General features: G+C 48.2%; 1 protein-coding gene across 3 annotated transcripts in view; it reads left to right on the top strand.

Moving 5' to 3' along the window:
- The window catches only part of TBC1D16 (TBC1 domain family member 16), a 37897-nt gene extending 31900 nt beyond the window's left edge, over positions 1–5997 (top strand). For all 3 annotated transcript variants that reach the window (XM_067547208.1, XM_067547207.1, XM_067547209.1), the window contains 4 exons: positions 824–1010; positions 2198–2377; positions 3862–4008; positions 4813–5997. In XM_067547208.1, the coding sequence (XP_067403309.1) occupies positions 824–1010; positions 2198–2377; positions 3862–4008; positions 4813–5058 (760 nt within the window). In that variant the 3' untranslated portion in view covers positions 5059–5997. The remainder of the gene's footprint in view (positions 1–823; positions 1011–2197; positions 2378–3861; positions 4009–4812) is intronic.
- The last annotated feature ends 9330 nt before the right edge of the window (positions 5998–15327 follow it).

The following is a 15327-nucleotide window of genomic DNA, read 5'->3' as shown; positions in this document are numbered from 1 at the left end:
GTATGCCACAGCCGGGCTTCTGAGCGTGCTTGGGAAATAGTTGGCTTTGTGTCTGAATACCGCGGATCTGAGCATTGCGGAAGAGCACGTGGGCAGCCTTGCTCCTCTGGCTCCTCTGTTCTTTATCACTTCAGCTCCTGTTCTGTAACCCTCTCTCCCTTTTGCTTTCTGACTTTTATATTGCTGCTTCACGCACACCCTCTCCCATACGCTCCCATTCTCTGTCACTCCACAGCTGCGTGGGGCCAAGTGGTCTCCGTCCACTGGAGATTTCTCAGAGCCCGGCCATATGTGCTTCCATAGCTGAGCCTCTTCGTGTTGCCTTCCCCACTCTGAATGTACCTCTCCTCTGCCCCACCTCTCAAATGGAGCCAGCCCCCAGCTTGGGAAAGGGGGGCTTAATGAGTTCTGCCGAGATGATGATCTCTGATGACTGTTGCCATTCAGAACCCTTGTCAGCTCACCGGAGACCTCTCCTGAACCAGCACAAGCCGACCTAATCCCCTAGGAGTGTGCCATAGACATATTGCCTTCACTATACAAGCTCTCTTCCCTATACACAATTAAGTGCAACTATATTACAGTTCTAGATGCAGCCCTGGAGAGCAGGCTGCCCTGTGGGATGCTACGTCTTGTAGAGCTGTTCAAAAGCTCATTTCTTCTTCAGATTCCAGATGTCCTTAAATGGCAAGAGATGTATTGATCTTTTACACCTCGTCTGATTCCATAGGTAGGGTGGGAGGTAGAGAGAGAAGGGTGACTGAGGTCCTCTGTGACTGGCATCCCCTGGATCTCACCCTCTCCTGTTGAATGTCTCCTCTAGGAGAATCTTGCTGAACTACGCAGTGTATAATCCTACCATTGGCTACTCCCAGGGGATGTCCGACCTGGTTGCCCCCATTCTGGCAGAGGTCCTGGATGAGTCAGACACTTTCTGGTGCTTCGTGGGTTTGATGCAGAACACTATCTTCATCAGTTCCCCCCGGGATGAAGATATGGAGAAACAGCTGGTGAGGCTCTGAGCGATGGGCTCTCTTTGTTCACTTCCTTTACCCTCCACCCCCAGCTTCCTCAAAAAATACCATAAAACAAATACATGAAACCATTAGCTAGGCATCTGCTATGGCTCCAGCATGCAAAGCCTATATTCCTGGGAGAGTAAATGCACTGGGGGGAGAGGGGGTGACAGGTGCCCTGGGTAAACTGGGATGAGTTAGTGGCAACTATTAACAGGACATTGTCAGATGAAAAATGTTTTTAAAATCCCAAATTCTCTTACCACCATAAGTTTGAGTCAGAATGATTTATCTTTTTACACTCTAATGTACTCCAGGGCTACTGCTAGCTTATCCTTTGTACTTCATTTGGCTTGGATGGTGGAAACCCACCAGTCCAGGACAGAAGTATAATTCTGCAGCATTTGAGTTTCAAATGTGGCAGAAGATTGATTCAGTATAAATTGCAAACTCTGTGACAACTTGTTTTAAATCTGCCAGGAAACCATTTCTATTAATGTCAAGGTTTGTATAAAACCTTATTTTTACAAAACCTAAAGGTTGGGTCTACTCTGTGTAACGGTTCCTTTCACCACTGGGAGCCTAAGGACACCTCTGACTGCAGAGGGAATGCTGAATCCTCTCTGGTTAGCATCCTGGCCAGTCCCACCATTTCTCTTCCACGCCTGACTAGTGATGTGCTGGTCACCATGGCAACATTTAGCTTCCGTGTCACTTTGCCAAACTTCTCTGGACGTGATTGTGACATGAGACTCGCTATTGTACAGATCCAGACATCGCTGAATGGGTTAATTTTGCAAAGTAACTTTCCCAGCATCTCGTCTCCACTCAAAGAAGCTGCCCAAACCAGCCCCTCCTTGCTGTGCTCCCAGCTCCCTTCCTTAGCCCAGCTCCCAGGCTTCCTTTCCGTTAACATTGTTAAGACAAAACCAGGGGTGGAGATTTTCTTCTTCTCTCTCGGCTCTTCCTTTCTAAACTTCCACAGTGGCCTCGATACAGCTTTGTCTCCACTGCCAACATAACCAAGTCTGGTCTGCTAACAGCACAATGGAGGGGAAAGGATGGGGCCCAGTTCCAGAGTGCTGTGTTGAGTGGCTCACAGGTTCCTGGGGATGGGGGATGCTGGGTGTGTCCATGCCCATGAGGCAGTGGCCCCGCTGAGTGACTGCATGTGTTTTCAGATGTACCTACGAGAGCTGTTGCGACTCATGCACCTGCGTTTCTATCAGCACCTCATCTCCCTGGGAGAGGACGGGTTGCAGATGCTCTTCTGTCATCGCTGGATCCTCCTGTGTTTCAAACGCGAGTTTCCAGAGGCTGAGGCTCTGCGTATGTGGGAAGCATGTTGGGCTCATTATCAGGTTAGACCACAGAAGATGTGTACAGAACATAATGGGGCGGCGATGTTCGATTGGAAGTGTTGCTACTTTCACTGCTGACATGCGATATGCTGTGTAGACAAGGATCTAGTGCAGGTGTGTCTGTGGGCATCCAGTCTCCCTTCCATGCCCCCTGCTCCCAGCTGATTGTGACACACTTAAAGCACAATTTTCCAGTCTTGACAATCTGCTGGGTTTGATCCCCTGACACTTGCCTCTAAAGTAACTTAAATTAATGCAAATTGCACCCTGACTTGGCTCATTACTGCCTTCTTGGGCTGATCTGGCTGCTGTCACAACTGATCAGGTTGAAGGGTCTCTGAAAGATGAACTGCAGACGGTTTTCCTCAAGTCCTGAATTGCTGCTCTGAGGACTTGCAAAGGCTGGTTCCCAAGTTTCTTGCAAGACTAGCCACAGGACCAAGTGGCAGAGAGAGCATGAGATGGAGCTCCTCTCTGTGCTGGGAGTGAGGGGGCACTGACAGCTGCACTGGTTTCTTCAGCAGCCTGCATTAACTGGGCGTTTATTTCTGTATTTACCTGTGTGTTGGGAGCATGTGTGTGCATGTGAGAGAGGGGAATTTAGGGGGGTATCTGTCTGAGGGGACTGTTCCTCCTGGACTGTCACGTGCTCTCTGAAAGAAAACTTGCCAGACAAGCAGTGACAGACTGGGGACAACTCCACGAGACTCACTCTTAGCAAAATCAACGAGAGTGCTGTAGCACCTTAAAGACCAACACAGTTCTGCAGGCATAAGCTTTCGTGGGCTGCAACCCACTTCGTCAGATGCAACTGCTGCAGCCCACAAAAGCTTATGCCCGCACAAAAGCTTATGCCCGCAGAAATGTGTTAGTCTTTAAGGTGCTACGGGACTCTTGTTGTTTTTGCTGTGTACAGACTAACACGGCTACCCCTCTGGAACCTCTTAACAAAATGAGGACCTTGGACGTGCTGGTTGGCTGGTGCGGTCAGGTGACTGTCAGCCCTGTATTCTCTATCCATGGTCTGTGCTGCTTTCTTCCTCTTTTCCCGCTGTGGAAGACAAGCGAGCATTAAGGCCAAAACTTATACAGACGACCGGGGGTTTTGGATGCCTGAATTTAACTTGAGACACTGCGAAGAGGCCTGACTTCTCAGAAGGTTCTGAGCCCCCCTCCTCTGATGATCAGGCCCTGCATGGTGCGTCCAGCTGGGCAGTCAGTCACTAGCCACGTCTGAAAAGTGTGGTCCAAACTTCACATCTGTCCTTTGAAGGCAGCAGACTTGAGTGACTCAGTTACAGTGCAGAATCCTCCTCCTACTCCCCGTTTGCGTGTGCTCAGCCAGAACCGGAACAAGCATGAGCGCAAATGGCGCTCCTTTTGGAAAAAGCAATCTGTGTGTGTTTGTGTGGAGCTGGGGGGAGCTCTAGCCATTCCTCCGCCCTCCCCTCCTGTAATCCCAAACTCCTGCTTTCTCATTGCAGACGGACTATTTCCATCTCTTTATCTGCGTGGCCATCGTGGTGATTTATGGGGATGATGTCATTGAGCAGCAGCTGGCCACTGATCAGATGCTGCTGCATTTCGGTAACCTGGCCATGCACATGAATGGGGAACTTGTACTCAGGAAGGTAAATGCCAATGTGCTGACGGCGGCTGACTCGGCAGCCAGAGATTTCAGCATTTCAAGAACACCGGGAGTTGAAGCTATTGCAGGTGTCGAGGGGGTGGGATGGTGGGGTTAGCTTGTTCTGGAGTCAAACTGTTAATCATTTCCGGGTGTCCAGAAGACACCAGCCCTGTACAAAATGGCCTAAATGAAACCCGAACTCAAGAGCGTGGAAAGGGGGGCCACTGCCGCTCATCTTGGTGTCATGGCTCCTGGCCTTGCCCAGGCCAGAAGTGACTGCAGGTCGCATGACACTGACCGGTGGTTTATGGGAAATGTGGTGATGGTGTCAGTTCAGTTCCTTAATGCCCCGCCCCCCGCATGCACACCCCCTTGCTATGGGCAGCTTCAGCAGAAAGGCTGGAGGGTAAATAAGCTGTGGAGACAGCCGTTCCCTCTTGCCTTAGCAGTCCCTCGGAACAGGGCTGAGGCATGCCGGCAGGGCAGCCAGCATGAGGGAGTCCTGCACTGCGGCCCGGACTGGACCAGCTCTGTGGTTAACTTCAGTATTTCAGCACCCAGGGCCAGGAGCCTGGTACCGCTGACGTGTCCTGAATTCATGGAGTGGACACATCTCCCTCAGCCTCATTTAGCTTTCATGCATGAGCCTAGATTTGTATTCCTTTCATGGCCACCTTACTGTAGATGTTGAGAATACTTAATACTTCCAGTGTAGCTTAATCTGAGTCTTACACAGGATGGATCATTAGGCAGCCCAAGCTCTGGCTGAATTTCTAACAGCTGATATCCTTGTCTCCCGCTCCAGGCTAGGAGTTTGCTTTATCAGTTTCGCCTGTTACCCCGGATCCCCTGTAGTCTGCATGACCTGTGTAAGCTGTGTGGGACAGGCATGTGGGACAGTGGCTACATCCCTGCTGTGGAGTGTTCTGGACACCATCCTGAATCTGAGAGCTGCCCTTACGGGGGGATGACGGAAGTGCCTTCTCCCAATCCAGGAAACGAAGGCAAGCGGGGACCAAAAACACGGGAGATCTTTGCTTTCCGGAAATAGCTGCAGATGAAGGGAATGTGGCAGCAAGAGAAATGGGCTCATGTGGGAAGGCGATGATTAATACACCGATGGGGAAAAATGAAGGGGAAGTTTATTAAGACTCCTAAGAAGACAGAAGGGAGGAGAATGGTGCAGCCGCTTTACAATGGGAAGTAAATTCCTTTGCACCAAGTGCTGGGACCTGAATGGAACGTAGTAAACCAGGAACAGTGTCTCTCTCTTTGTTGGGTTTGGTTTTATGTGCAGAATGTGAAGTATTTATAGACTCCCGAGGCTCTGCGCATTGGATCAGATTCACTGGCAGCCAGGAACTCTCACTGCTAGGACACAAGAATACTAATGAGAGCCAAGTGCAACCAGCAGCATTTGTGGGAAGAGGAGCAAGAGCAGAGCCCTCCCTCTGCCATTCCTTCACCCTGAATGTAGACACCTCGCTTCAACCAAAACACACGACTCCGTGGCTTCTCTTTACATCCACGACGATCACTTCGACTATATCTGCCAAAAAATAAAATTGCAAACTTTTGGGATTGTGGGGGAGGTATTTCATTGGTGGTGGCATGGGACCAATCACCTGCAGAGCTTTATATTTTATACAGTATGCAAAGGCAAACTTGGGTGATCTTCCCTCTGTCCTGAAACCACTCTGCGGCAGGTCTCTGCATTATCAGTATTCAGGGTATTTCACTTTCCAAGGGTTCACATCTTTGTCCATCACATTCTTCAGCAAAACCTTCTTCCTCGGTTTGATAGCTGCAGACTAAAGACATTGTTTTTTAAAAGTCTGTTTCCAGGTACCTGCAGGTTTCCAGGTGGGCTCCGCTGCTCCTGAGCCATAGTGTTTTATGTCCATATCTCTGTCATCACTGGGGGCTGAGGCACCCTCTCTAGGTGGGCCTTTTGCGCACCAGTTGGTGCAAGTGATGCACTCTGCTTCTTCTGAGTGAAAAGTGAAACAAATACAATTTGTTGGGGGAAGAGTCGGCATGGTTACTGTAAAGGGAAATCATGCCTCACCCATCTACAAGAATTTTTTTAGGGGGTCAACCAGCACGTGGAAAAGGGTCAGCTGTTGGATATAGTGTACTTAGATTTTTTGGAAAGTCTGTGAGAAGGTCCCTCACCACAGACTCTTAATCAAAGTAATCGGTCATGGGATAACAGGAAAGGTCCTCTCCTGGATAGGAAACAAAGGGAGGAATAAATGATCAGTTTTCAAAATGGAGAGAGGTAAATAGTGGTGTCCCCCAGGGGTCTGTACTGGGACCAGAACTGTTCAACATATTCATAAGCAATCTGGAAAAAGAAGTAAGCAGTGAGGTGGCAAAATTTGCAGATGATACAAAACTACTCAAGATAATTAAATCCAAAGCAGACTGCAAAGAGTTACAAAGGGATCTAACAACCCTGGATGGCTGGGCAACAAAGTGGCAGATGAAATTCAATGTTGCTAATTGAAAAGTAATGCACATTGGAAAATATAAACTATACATATAAAATGATAGGGTCTAAATTAGCAGTTACCACTCAGGAAAGATCTTGGAGTCACTGTCGATAGTTGTCTGAGAATATCCACTCAATGTGCTGCGGCAGTCAAAAAAGATAACAGCATGTTGGGCATCATTAGGAGAGGGATAGATAATAAGACAGAAAATATCGTATTGTCTCTATATCAAGGTGTGCCCACATCTTGAATACTGCGTGCAGGTTTGGTCGTCCCATCAAGAAAGATATATGGGAATTGAAAAAGGTACAGAAAAGGGCAGCAAAACTGATGAGTATAGAACAGCTTCCATGTGAGTAGAGATTAATAAGACTGGGTCTTTTTAGCTTGGAAAAGAAATGATTAAGGGGGGATATGAGAGGTCTATAGACTCATGACTGGTGTGGAGAAAGTAAATAAGGAAGTGCTATTTACTCCTCATAACACAAGAACTAGGGGTCACCAAATAAATTGATAGGCAGCTGGTTTAAAATGAACAAAAGGAAGTATTTTTTTCATGCAATGCACAGTCAACCTGTGGAACGTTTTGCCAGAGGATATCATTCAGGTTAAGATTATAACATAGTTCAAAAAAGAGCTAGAGAAGTTTATGGAGGAGAGGCCCATCAGTGGCTGTTAGCCAGGATGGGCAGGGATGCGGAACCACGCTCTGAGTGTTCCTAGCCTCGGTTTGCCAGAAGCTGGGAATGGGCGACACAGGATGTATGAAGTGATGGTTACCTGTCCTGTTTGTTCCCTCTGAAGCACCTGGCCATAGCCACTCTCTGAAGATAGGACACGGGGTTAGATGGAGCATTGGTCTGACCCAGCATAGCTGTCCTTGTTCTTTTATTTTATCATTTGTATTGACACAGATGTTCCCTAGGCTGTGCTCCCGTGGGGGCTGCAGCAGGTACACACCCACATGACAAGCAATTCTTTCCAGTGCGTTTGCTGCAAACATCCTGTTTGAATCCTGCCTGGTGCAGCAGCAGTTCCCACGTGCGCTCACTGAGATCAGGGAGGAGCAGGGCTGCAGTTTATAACCTTGCATAAGCTGTTAAATGTCAAATGTTTGATTGTCTTTGTAAGGGCGAGGAAGGGACTTATCCCAGCATGCCCTTCTACTGTGGGAAGGAGCAGTTAGGAATATTCACATGCATGAACTGCCTCCATGCTTTTGGGGAAAGGTCTGTGCCTTCATTAAAACAGCCATGAAATCCAGGCCTGGATTATCCACGGTTCATCCAGACTAGGGCATTTTACAAGGGTTACTGCCATTATGAATGCAGGAGAGCTGCACAGTTACACGTTTCAGTCTCTATGTAATATGCAAAGAACAGTTGGGTGCTAGAGGCTGCTACCCATATACCGGTAAGGGCCATCTCCTCAGGCGGAGGCTGGTAGGTTGCTCTGCCGTGGAGCAAGGAGTTCTCCAAAACTCAGAAGCTCCAAAGAAATAATAAAGGCTGGGCTCTGGCTTCCATGGACATGCTGGGGTCAGGCCTGAGACTGGGTCTTCCCTGAGAGGCACTGCCGCAGTTGGTAGGGCTGGCCAGTTCATCTGTGTGGTCTGCCCTGACCTCCTCGCTGCTCAGAAGGGGGTGCAGGCAAAGATTAACGTAGTGGGCAGGTTCCATTAGACAAGGACCATCTGTGGTGCCATTCAGCTGTGATGTCATGAGAACACACTGGCCTGTTCATTTAGCTGCAGGGTGGGGGGGTGAAAGACTAACTCCAGGAAAATGATTTATGCAAAATAGTAGCCCGGATCATCAGCCAGCTGCCTCAGACCCAGTGAAGACACAGCACCACGCAGACTGCAGTTTCCTCTTGAGGGAATAGGACCAGAGCTCCACCTGCTGTCTGCATTTCCTATTACAGTCCTTTATGAGTGACAGGAACCATCTCTGGGCACTTATGCCATGAACAGTTTAGCCAACATGGAAAGAGCATGGGTGCATCAGCTGGTGTTCTGAGCGGTTAGTGAGTGCCTAGCGGGGGCAGGAGCTCTAGATACTTGTCACAACAAAGGAAAAGCCTGATTTACACACCAACACAATAACCTGGAAACTATGGGACACACCTACCAAAAGACCCAAGCAGGTTTTGCTGCAGGAATTGTTGTTCCTAGCCAATGCAAGATAATGGGAGGAGAGAAAGTCGATATTTTTTTTTAAATGATAGTTTTCCCTAGCCCCCATTAAAATGCTTTTCAGCAGTGGAAGTCATTCAGGTGTGTTAGGTTAAACATTCTGATGGAATTTTCCAGCATATTCAAAGAACTGATTTAAAAAAAAACCCAACCCACCCACACACACTGAAGTGACATCTAACTGTGTAGGAGCATAATTAAACAAGCAGTGTGTGTTACCTGCCAGAGACCATTTCCATACCTGATGTTACCTCCTGGCCCCATTAACAGATTGAATCTTCAGGTGTCCCTGTACTGCAGTGGGTGTGTTGTCCACAACTTGATAACTGCTTATAAAGTTTATCCTATTATACTGACATCGTGAGAAGCCCAATAATAAAAGTAATAAGGAGGCTATTATTGAGATGCTAACTTGGGCTGCTTCCTGTTTAGCAGCTGATGAGCATATCCTGGATGAACTTGACTCCTAAGGTCAAGGTGTCCATTAGCTCGGGCTACCATTATTGCTGACTTTACAGAACACCCATAAACTGTTTTAATGCAATATGTGAATTCTGTCGGGGTGGGGCGTGTTGTCCTGGCGGAGCAGGTCAAGTGAGCGCATTTGCAGGCAATATGGGTGGTGGGTCCCTGAGGAGAGCAGCGAATCAAGGTGCAGGGAGTTGCATATTACAGAGACTGAAACTAGTAATTGTGCAGCTCACCTGCGTTCATAATGGCTAAGCCCCATTTCAGTGGAATGGTAAACAACACCCAGCTCCACCAGCCTCAGGTGTGGTGCTCAGGTCAGCTGTGCTGCTGGCTCGGTCCCTGCTCTTTCACAACGTGTCGTACAGCCTTACAAATCCACGGTGCGGACGGCTTTGAAGAATGCGGCGAGCACTGGGAGTATGTGGGATGAGTCCAGATCCTGCCATGTGGCATTGAATCCCAGGGGTGCAGAGGGAATGAAATAGCCCCAGCTTGCATGTGTGGTGTGGACATCTCAGTCGCTAGGCCTCCCCTGGGCTCCGAGCTGCGTCTGGCTCTCCTGCTAAATGGAGACTGGAGGGGTCTCGTTGTAGCAGCCCTGAGTGTGACACACCATTGTGTTGCTTGCACCTGAGAGGCATGGAAGGATCTGACTTGTAACCCCCGGACGGGAGGGGAGCCTGGATTACATGTGGCGGGGGGAGGAAGTGGCCCTACTTTGGCTCACTGCGACGAGGCATGTTTCTGTTCTGAATGGCAGCTAATCTGCCTTTTCCTCCTCCCAACTGCCTCTGCAGGGGGGGCACCCAAAAGCCCCGACAGCTACAGTCACCAGAAGCTGCCCTGTACCACACACCCGTTAGCATTTATGTAATAGCGACTGGAACCGCCTGATCTCTGTGATATCTGAGATATACATACATATAAATAAATGGCATCAGCCCAGTCTCGACCTAGCTTGATCTACTGGAAATCTCCCATGCTTCCGAACTGGCATGTGACGAGGGATGACTGAGAGCTGAACCGAACCGAACCGAACCGAACCTTTTCAAAGCTGCACTTCTAAGAAGGAAGATTTGGAGCATTCAAGCGATTGGAGGCCGGAGAGAGTAGCAATCAGGAGCTGCTGGTGAGGCGCAAGGAGCAACGGCTGTGTGTGTGTGTGTGTGTGTGTGTGCGTGCGCGTGTGTGTGCTACAGAGGGGAAAAAGATGCATCCTCTGCTAGTAGTTTGGGTGCTGGGCGGGGAGACAGGATTCCTGGGTGCTTCTGGCTCTACCACTGTCTTGCTGTGTGAATCACCCAAAATCATGTCCCAGTCTGTTGCTCAGTTTTCCCCATCTTTAAAATGAGGATAATGAGCCCACCCCTTCTATGGGAAACGCTCTGAGCCCTACGGGTGAACCTTGCAAAGTATTAGAAGACACCTTTACAATCAGTATTTCAAAAAACCAAGCAGTGGCTGGGTGCAGGCCCTTGGGAGTCTTTCCCACCCCTGGGATTCTTTGCTCTCTTGCTTGCTGGAATCCCAGGCTCGTTGTACGTGGCTACTCGCCTATTATTGACCATCCCTGGAGCACGTCCCTGTTCCATTGCATTAGCCACAGTTCAGTAGCATGGACTGCAAATCAAAACTGGGACCTGGCAAAGGTAAACGCCCTCAGCCTCTTTAAACGGTGCCTTGAGATCATACATCCCCCCCCACCCCCCCTTTTGGGGTGGGCGGTGTATCGAAAAGGGAAAGGAAAATTAAGCCCCAGCACTCCGAACAGCAGTAACATTATGCTTCAGAATCCGGGCAGGGAACATGATCTCCCTGCACCTGGAGCGCTAGGTAGACTAGCGTGCACTGCACAGATACCGCCCAGTGCTAGGAACGTGCTGTGCTGTGCTGGGCTGGGCTGTGCTCGCCAGCGAATGACTGCGCTGCCTGTGGGCAGGCTAAGGCGCTGTGCTGTGGCAGAGCTGGGGGAGGGGCAGCGGAGCCAGCATGGCACTTAGGGCATGATTTGAAAGCTCAGTGAAATGGCTCCGTGTAGCTCTAGCCCCCCTTGCGAGCTGTGGCGCACAGGTGTGATTTAACTGCAACGTCGCTGAAGGCTCCCAGCTTCTAAGTTCGCGCTGGGGAGCTGAAGCAAGGGGCCGGGAGAGATTAGTCTGATCCTGTCATGAGGTGTAGTGGTGCATGTGTTTGGACACAGGTTTATGTTGTTAAAGAGACACCATCTGTCAAGTGAAAAATGACAGTTTACAAGAACAAAGCCCCTCACCTGAGTTATTACCCACTTCAGAGTTGAAAACCTCACGTGCCTTTCACCCTTTAGGCTGGCTGATTAATCTCTGCATGGGCCATGAAAACAGACTAGTCAGTCTGGCTTTGGTTATGGGCCCGTGCTGGGTTTCATGCACAAGCACAGTGCTGCAATGTTTGGGTTGCAAATGCTGCAGGGGGTGGAGTACATAGAAACTAATCGTTTTTCATCAGAAACTTTTTAATATTAAACTTTTGCTCCTAGGTGGTAAGACCTCATTAAAGCAGGGGTTGGGCACAGGGGTGGGGGTCCGGCTGTGATCTCAGTGCATGTGCCTTAATGAGTTGCTGCCAAAAGAGGGAGATGGTGAGTGGTAAAGGCTGCTGAAAACCACTGAGCTTGTTTGAGAATCATTTTGATGGCTGTTCAGAAGGAGAAGTTACAGCAGGAATATGGGGCCTGCAGGACTGCACTGGGTTGGCGAGTGCCCTGTGGCATATGAGTACCCAGAGAGCCTAGGGTGATGACTAACAGCCCAGAGGAAGGCTGTGAGTCCCTGTGTTGCTGAATCCTGCCCTGCACTGGATGCTCCACTAGTGCAGAGAGGTTAGCTACCTGGGAACGCACATGCTGGCTGCACACCCAGACTGGCTGGGCTGCTTATTTTCTGTCTCGGGACTCATAGGCAAGCTGACTGGCTACATTTTTGGCTATTTTTATATACTCTTTTTATTGCTAGGTAGCAAATCTGTAATAAATTACACTCCAGCAGCTGCTACACCTAATAAGCTGCAGCGGGATGTTTTCCGTGGTTATAATTAGCCAGGGAATTGCCTCTTTCCAGCGACGCTTCCAAGGGAGTCCTTGGGCTGGTTTGCCCCCGGGCAAGTGGGCACCACTCCTGTTGACATCACTGGGAAGTTGTACCAGCTCACACTGGGCTGACTGTAGTCCCAGGGCTGTGTTACAAGCCTGAAACCCCAGAAGAGGTCCCACCTGAATTGCTGTAGGTTACAACTATATTCCATTGCCAATGAGGGGTGGATTTCAATGGCTCTTGCTAAATGTGTATGTATCCTCTCGCGTATTCTCCGCATGAGCTGAAAAGGATGCAGAAAAGGGGAACAGTCTTACTTTTGGTTCTGATCGCTCCAGCATCACCAAAACATCTGCAAATCGCCACCAGCCACCCACTCTTGTAGTTTGGTTTTTCCTTCTAGTTAGTAAAGGGAGCAAAGCTCTTTCTAGGCACAAACTAAGCTGTTGTTGCTCAGGGTCAGGCTGCCTTTGCTTTGAAATCTGTACAGATCATACGCCTGAGATCTGGCCTCCTCAAGCCTCACTTCTGAGTCACAATCTGCCGGACACATTCCCTTTGGGGGCAAAGGTTGTATTTGGTTTTTTTGCTGTAGACTGAAATGTTCTAAACAAAATGCAGAGTCCTTGCAGAGTTCCAGTTCTCTGCCCGGATCACTGCTTACCTTGTGCCGCCATTTCAGGGCACAGGCAGCCCTCTTTGTTAGAAGTTCATGTAGGTGATTTGGGAAGCTGGGTCCGTTTCAAAGCTACTGAACCCTTGCTCCCCCAAAGAATTTCGCTTTACTCTTTGTGCTCCCCTTAGAATGGGGCAATCTAAGACAGACACACAATCAGTCTGAACAATGAAAATGATCTGAGATATCCATTGAAACATCCCCCTACACATGCATGCATGCACACACATTCTCTCCTCTCTCTCACTCACACACACACACACACACACACACATTTACTGCATGCATGCATTCATTACATAGCTTCAATAGGGGAATCAGACTCTTGTGCTCTACGTTTCATGCGGCTGCTATGGTTAAGGTAGTAAGGTTCCAATACAGTTCCAGCTTGTGGTGTCAATGGGGGAGGGAGTCCAGCTGAGATCTTGGTGCATGTGCCATGATCTGTTAAAACTTGGATCCAGTCTGTAACCAAATCCCTGACACTACTGTCCATGGACCATATTATACACAAACCTTATGTAGTCAAAGTCAGTTTTTCTTTTTAAAACATTTCTGTTCTATCAGGCTAGTCCAGCACCATATGCTTTGCAAACATATACAGAGTTTGTTATAGCAGCACAAACGCCACAGGAGGGTAGTTATGGGATTACAGCTCTTTCCTCCTAAAACAAATGTATGAATGGTTTGAATTCAGAGGGTACCCAACAGGAGATTCCACATCTGAGTAACTTCCATTCAGATTAGGTGAAAGGCATTTTTAAAAAGGAAAAACAAACTATATTTGGGAAAGTGGGTGTTTTATCTTTATGCAAAAGAGCACATCATCCCCCTCTTACACTGTGGCAGAAATAGTCTGGAGCCAGAAAGCACCAGAGGGTGGGTTGGTTGGTATTTCTGAAAGTAAACTTGCTAAGGGCTCCTATACCTACAAAAGTCACATGGGTTAACGTGGCTTGTGTGGGACATTGGCAAGGAAAATGGAAATGGTGCCCCTCTTTCTCTGTTCACTGTATAAACAGGTGAAAGCCAGGAATGTATGGCCTTTAAAAAAGATGATTTTCTATTTTAGGAACTATCCAGAAATTCCTGTGGTTCCAAGTGGCCGCATCCAGCCCCATTACATCAGAGCGTGCTCACCTGGGAGGAGGAGGTTTGCTTGGATGATTGTTTGCTTTTATGAGGAAATATTTGAATTGTGTTGTTACAGAACAAGTCTGACTGCTGAAAGCAACAGGCTGGTTTGGTTTTGATGTGGGGTGCTTTAATGTGCTAGGAATTTTTCTGGGGTAATTTCTTAAAGGTGACCTGTAAAGCTTTTGTGGAGGGCCAGGATTTCCAATGCAGGAATAGGATTGATTACACTTGTAAGCAAAATATTGGGAAGGCCGTGGTTTCTTCACTTGCCCATGGGACATTCAATAAAAGAAAGAAATTTAAAACTGATAATAGGGAATATTTTTCTAAACAATATCCAGTGAGGCACTGTCACACGATTTAAGGACAAAACGTAGTACCGGTTTAAAACAGAACTGATCACTTAGCTGGAGAATGAGAACATCCACAGTTAAATTAGATATGGGGAGAGGGGTTTGAAATAGAGACGAAATCCTCTTGCTTAGAGGCTGGTGTAGGCCCCGAACTAATGGGATTAGGATGGAACTTCCTCCATGAGCAGGCTAGTCTATAATTGCCCACAGGTGGTTTTCTGGGTTCTTGAACGCATCTGTTTACTGATCACTATGGGAGAGGATCTGTGACTAGAAAGAGCCCTCATCTGAGCCAGCATGGTAGTGCTAATGTTCCTGAGTATGGAGTGATGCTTCTTCTTCCCTGTGACTAATGAGAACATTGCGGATGCTTAAAGCAATGCGAGAAAATGTATTCTCCATTGCTAAAGGTGCTTGCCATGGTGCTGCCTGTTTGCATGGGATCCTGAACTCCTGACTTGGCAGGTAAATTAGGAAGCTGAATTTCCCTTTCTCTCTTCTACCCCCAGGATTTTGTTTCAAATATATTTGCCTGCAAGTTGTTGCCAGTATTTAAACACTCAAGTTTTGCAGTTTGCCTTTGAGATAAAGCATCGACTGGGCTCATGGGAAGGTGGTATAGAACAGAGGCTGTTTCCATTTTCCTCCCACTGACCACTGTGTTTTGTTTCTTTTAAGCTCCAGACTTTCTTCTCCAAGACACAGGTCTACTAATGAGCTTTGTTACAAAACTCCTGAGTTGAATCGACTGGGGCTGTCGCTGGCTGTGTGATGTATAAGTGGCAAACACCGTCAAATGGGGTGTGTGTGTACATATATAAACCCGGAACCCAACCCGTCCAGTTGCTATTTTGGACACATGCCATGTAAACTCTCTTGTACATTTTGTTGCACTTGTAGGGTTAGAATTGCTCCCCAAAGTACAG

The sequence above is a fragment of the Emydura macquarii genome, unplaced genomic scaffold, assembly GCF_026122565.2.
Source record: "Emydura macquarii macquarii isolate MOO-44397 ecotype Brisbane River unplaced genomic scaffold, CSIRO-AGI_Emac_v2 contig_1230, whole genome shotgun sequence".
NCBI classification, from domain to species: Eukaryota; Metazoa; Chordata; order Testudines; family Chelidae; genus Emydura; species Emydura macquarii.
This window is presented reverse-complemented; position numbering and strand designations above follow the sequence as displayed.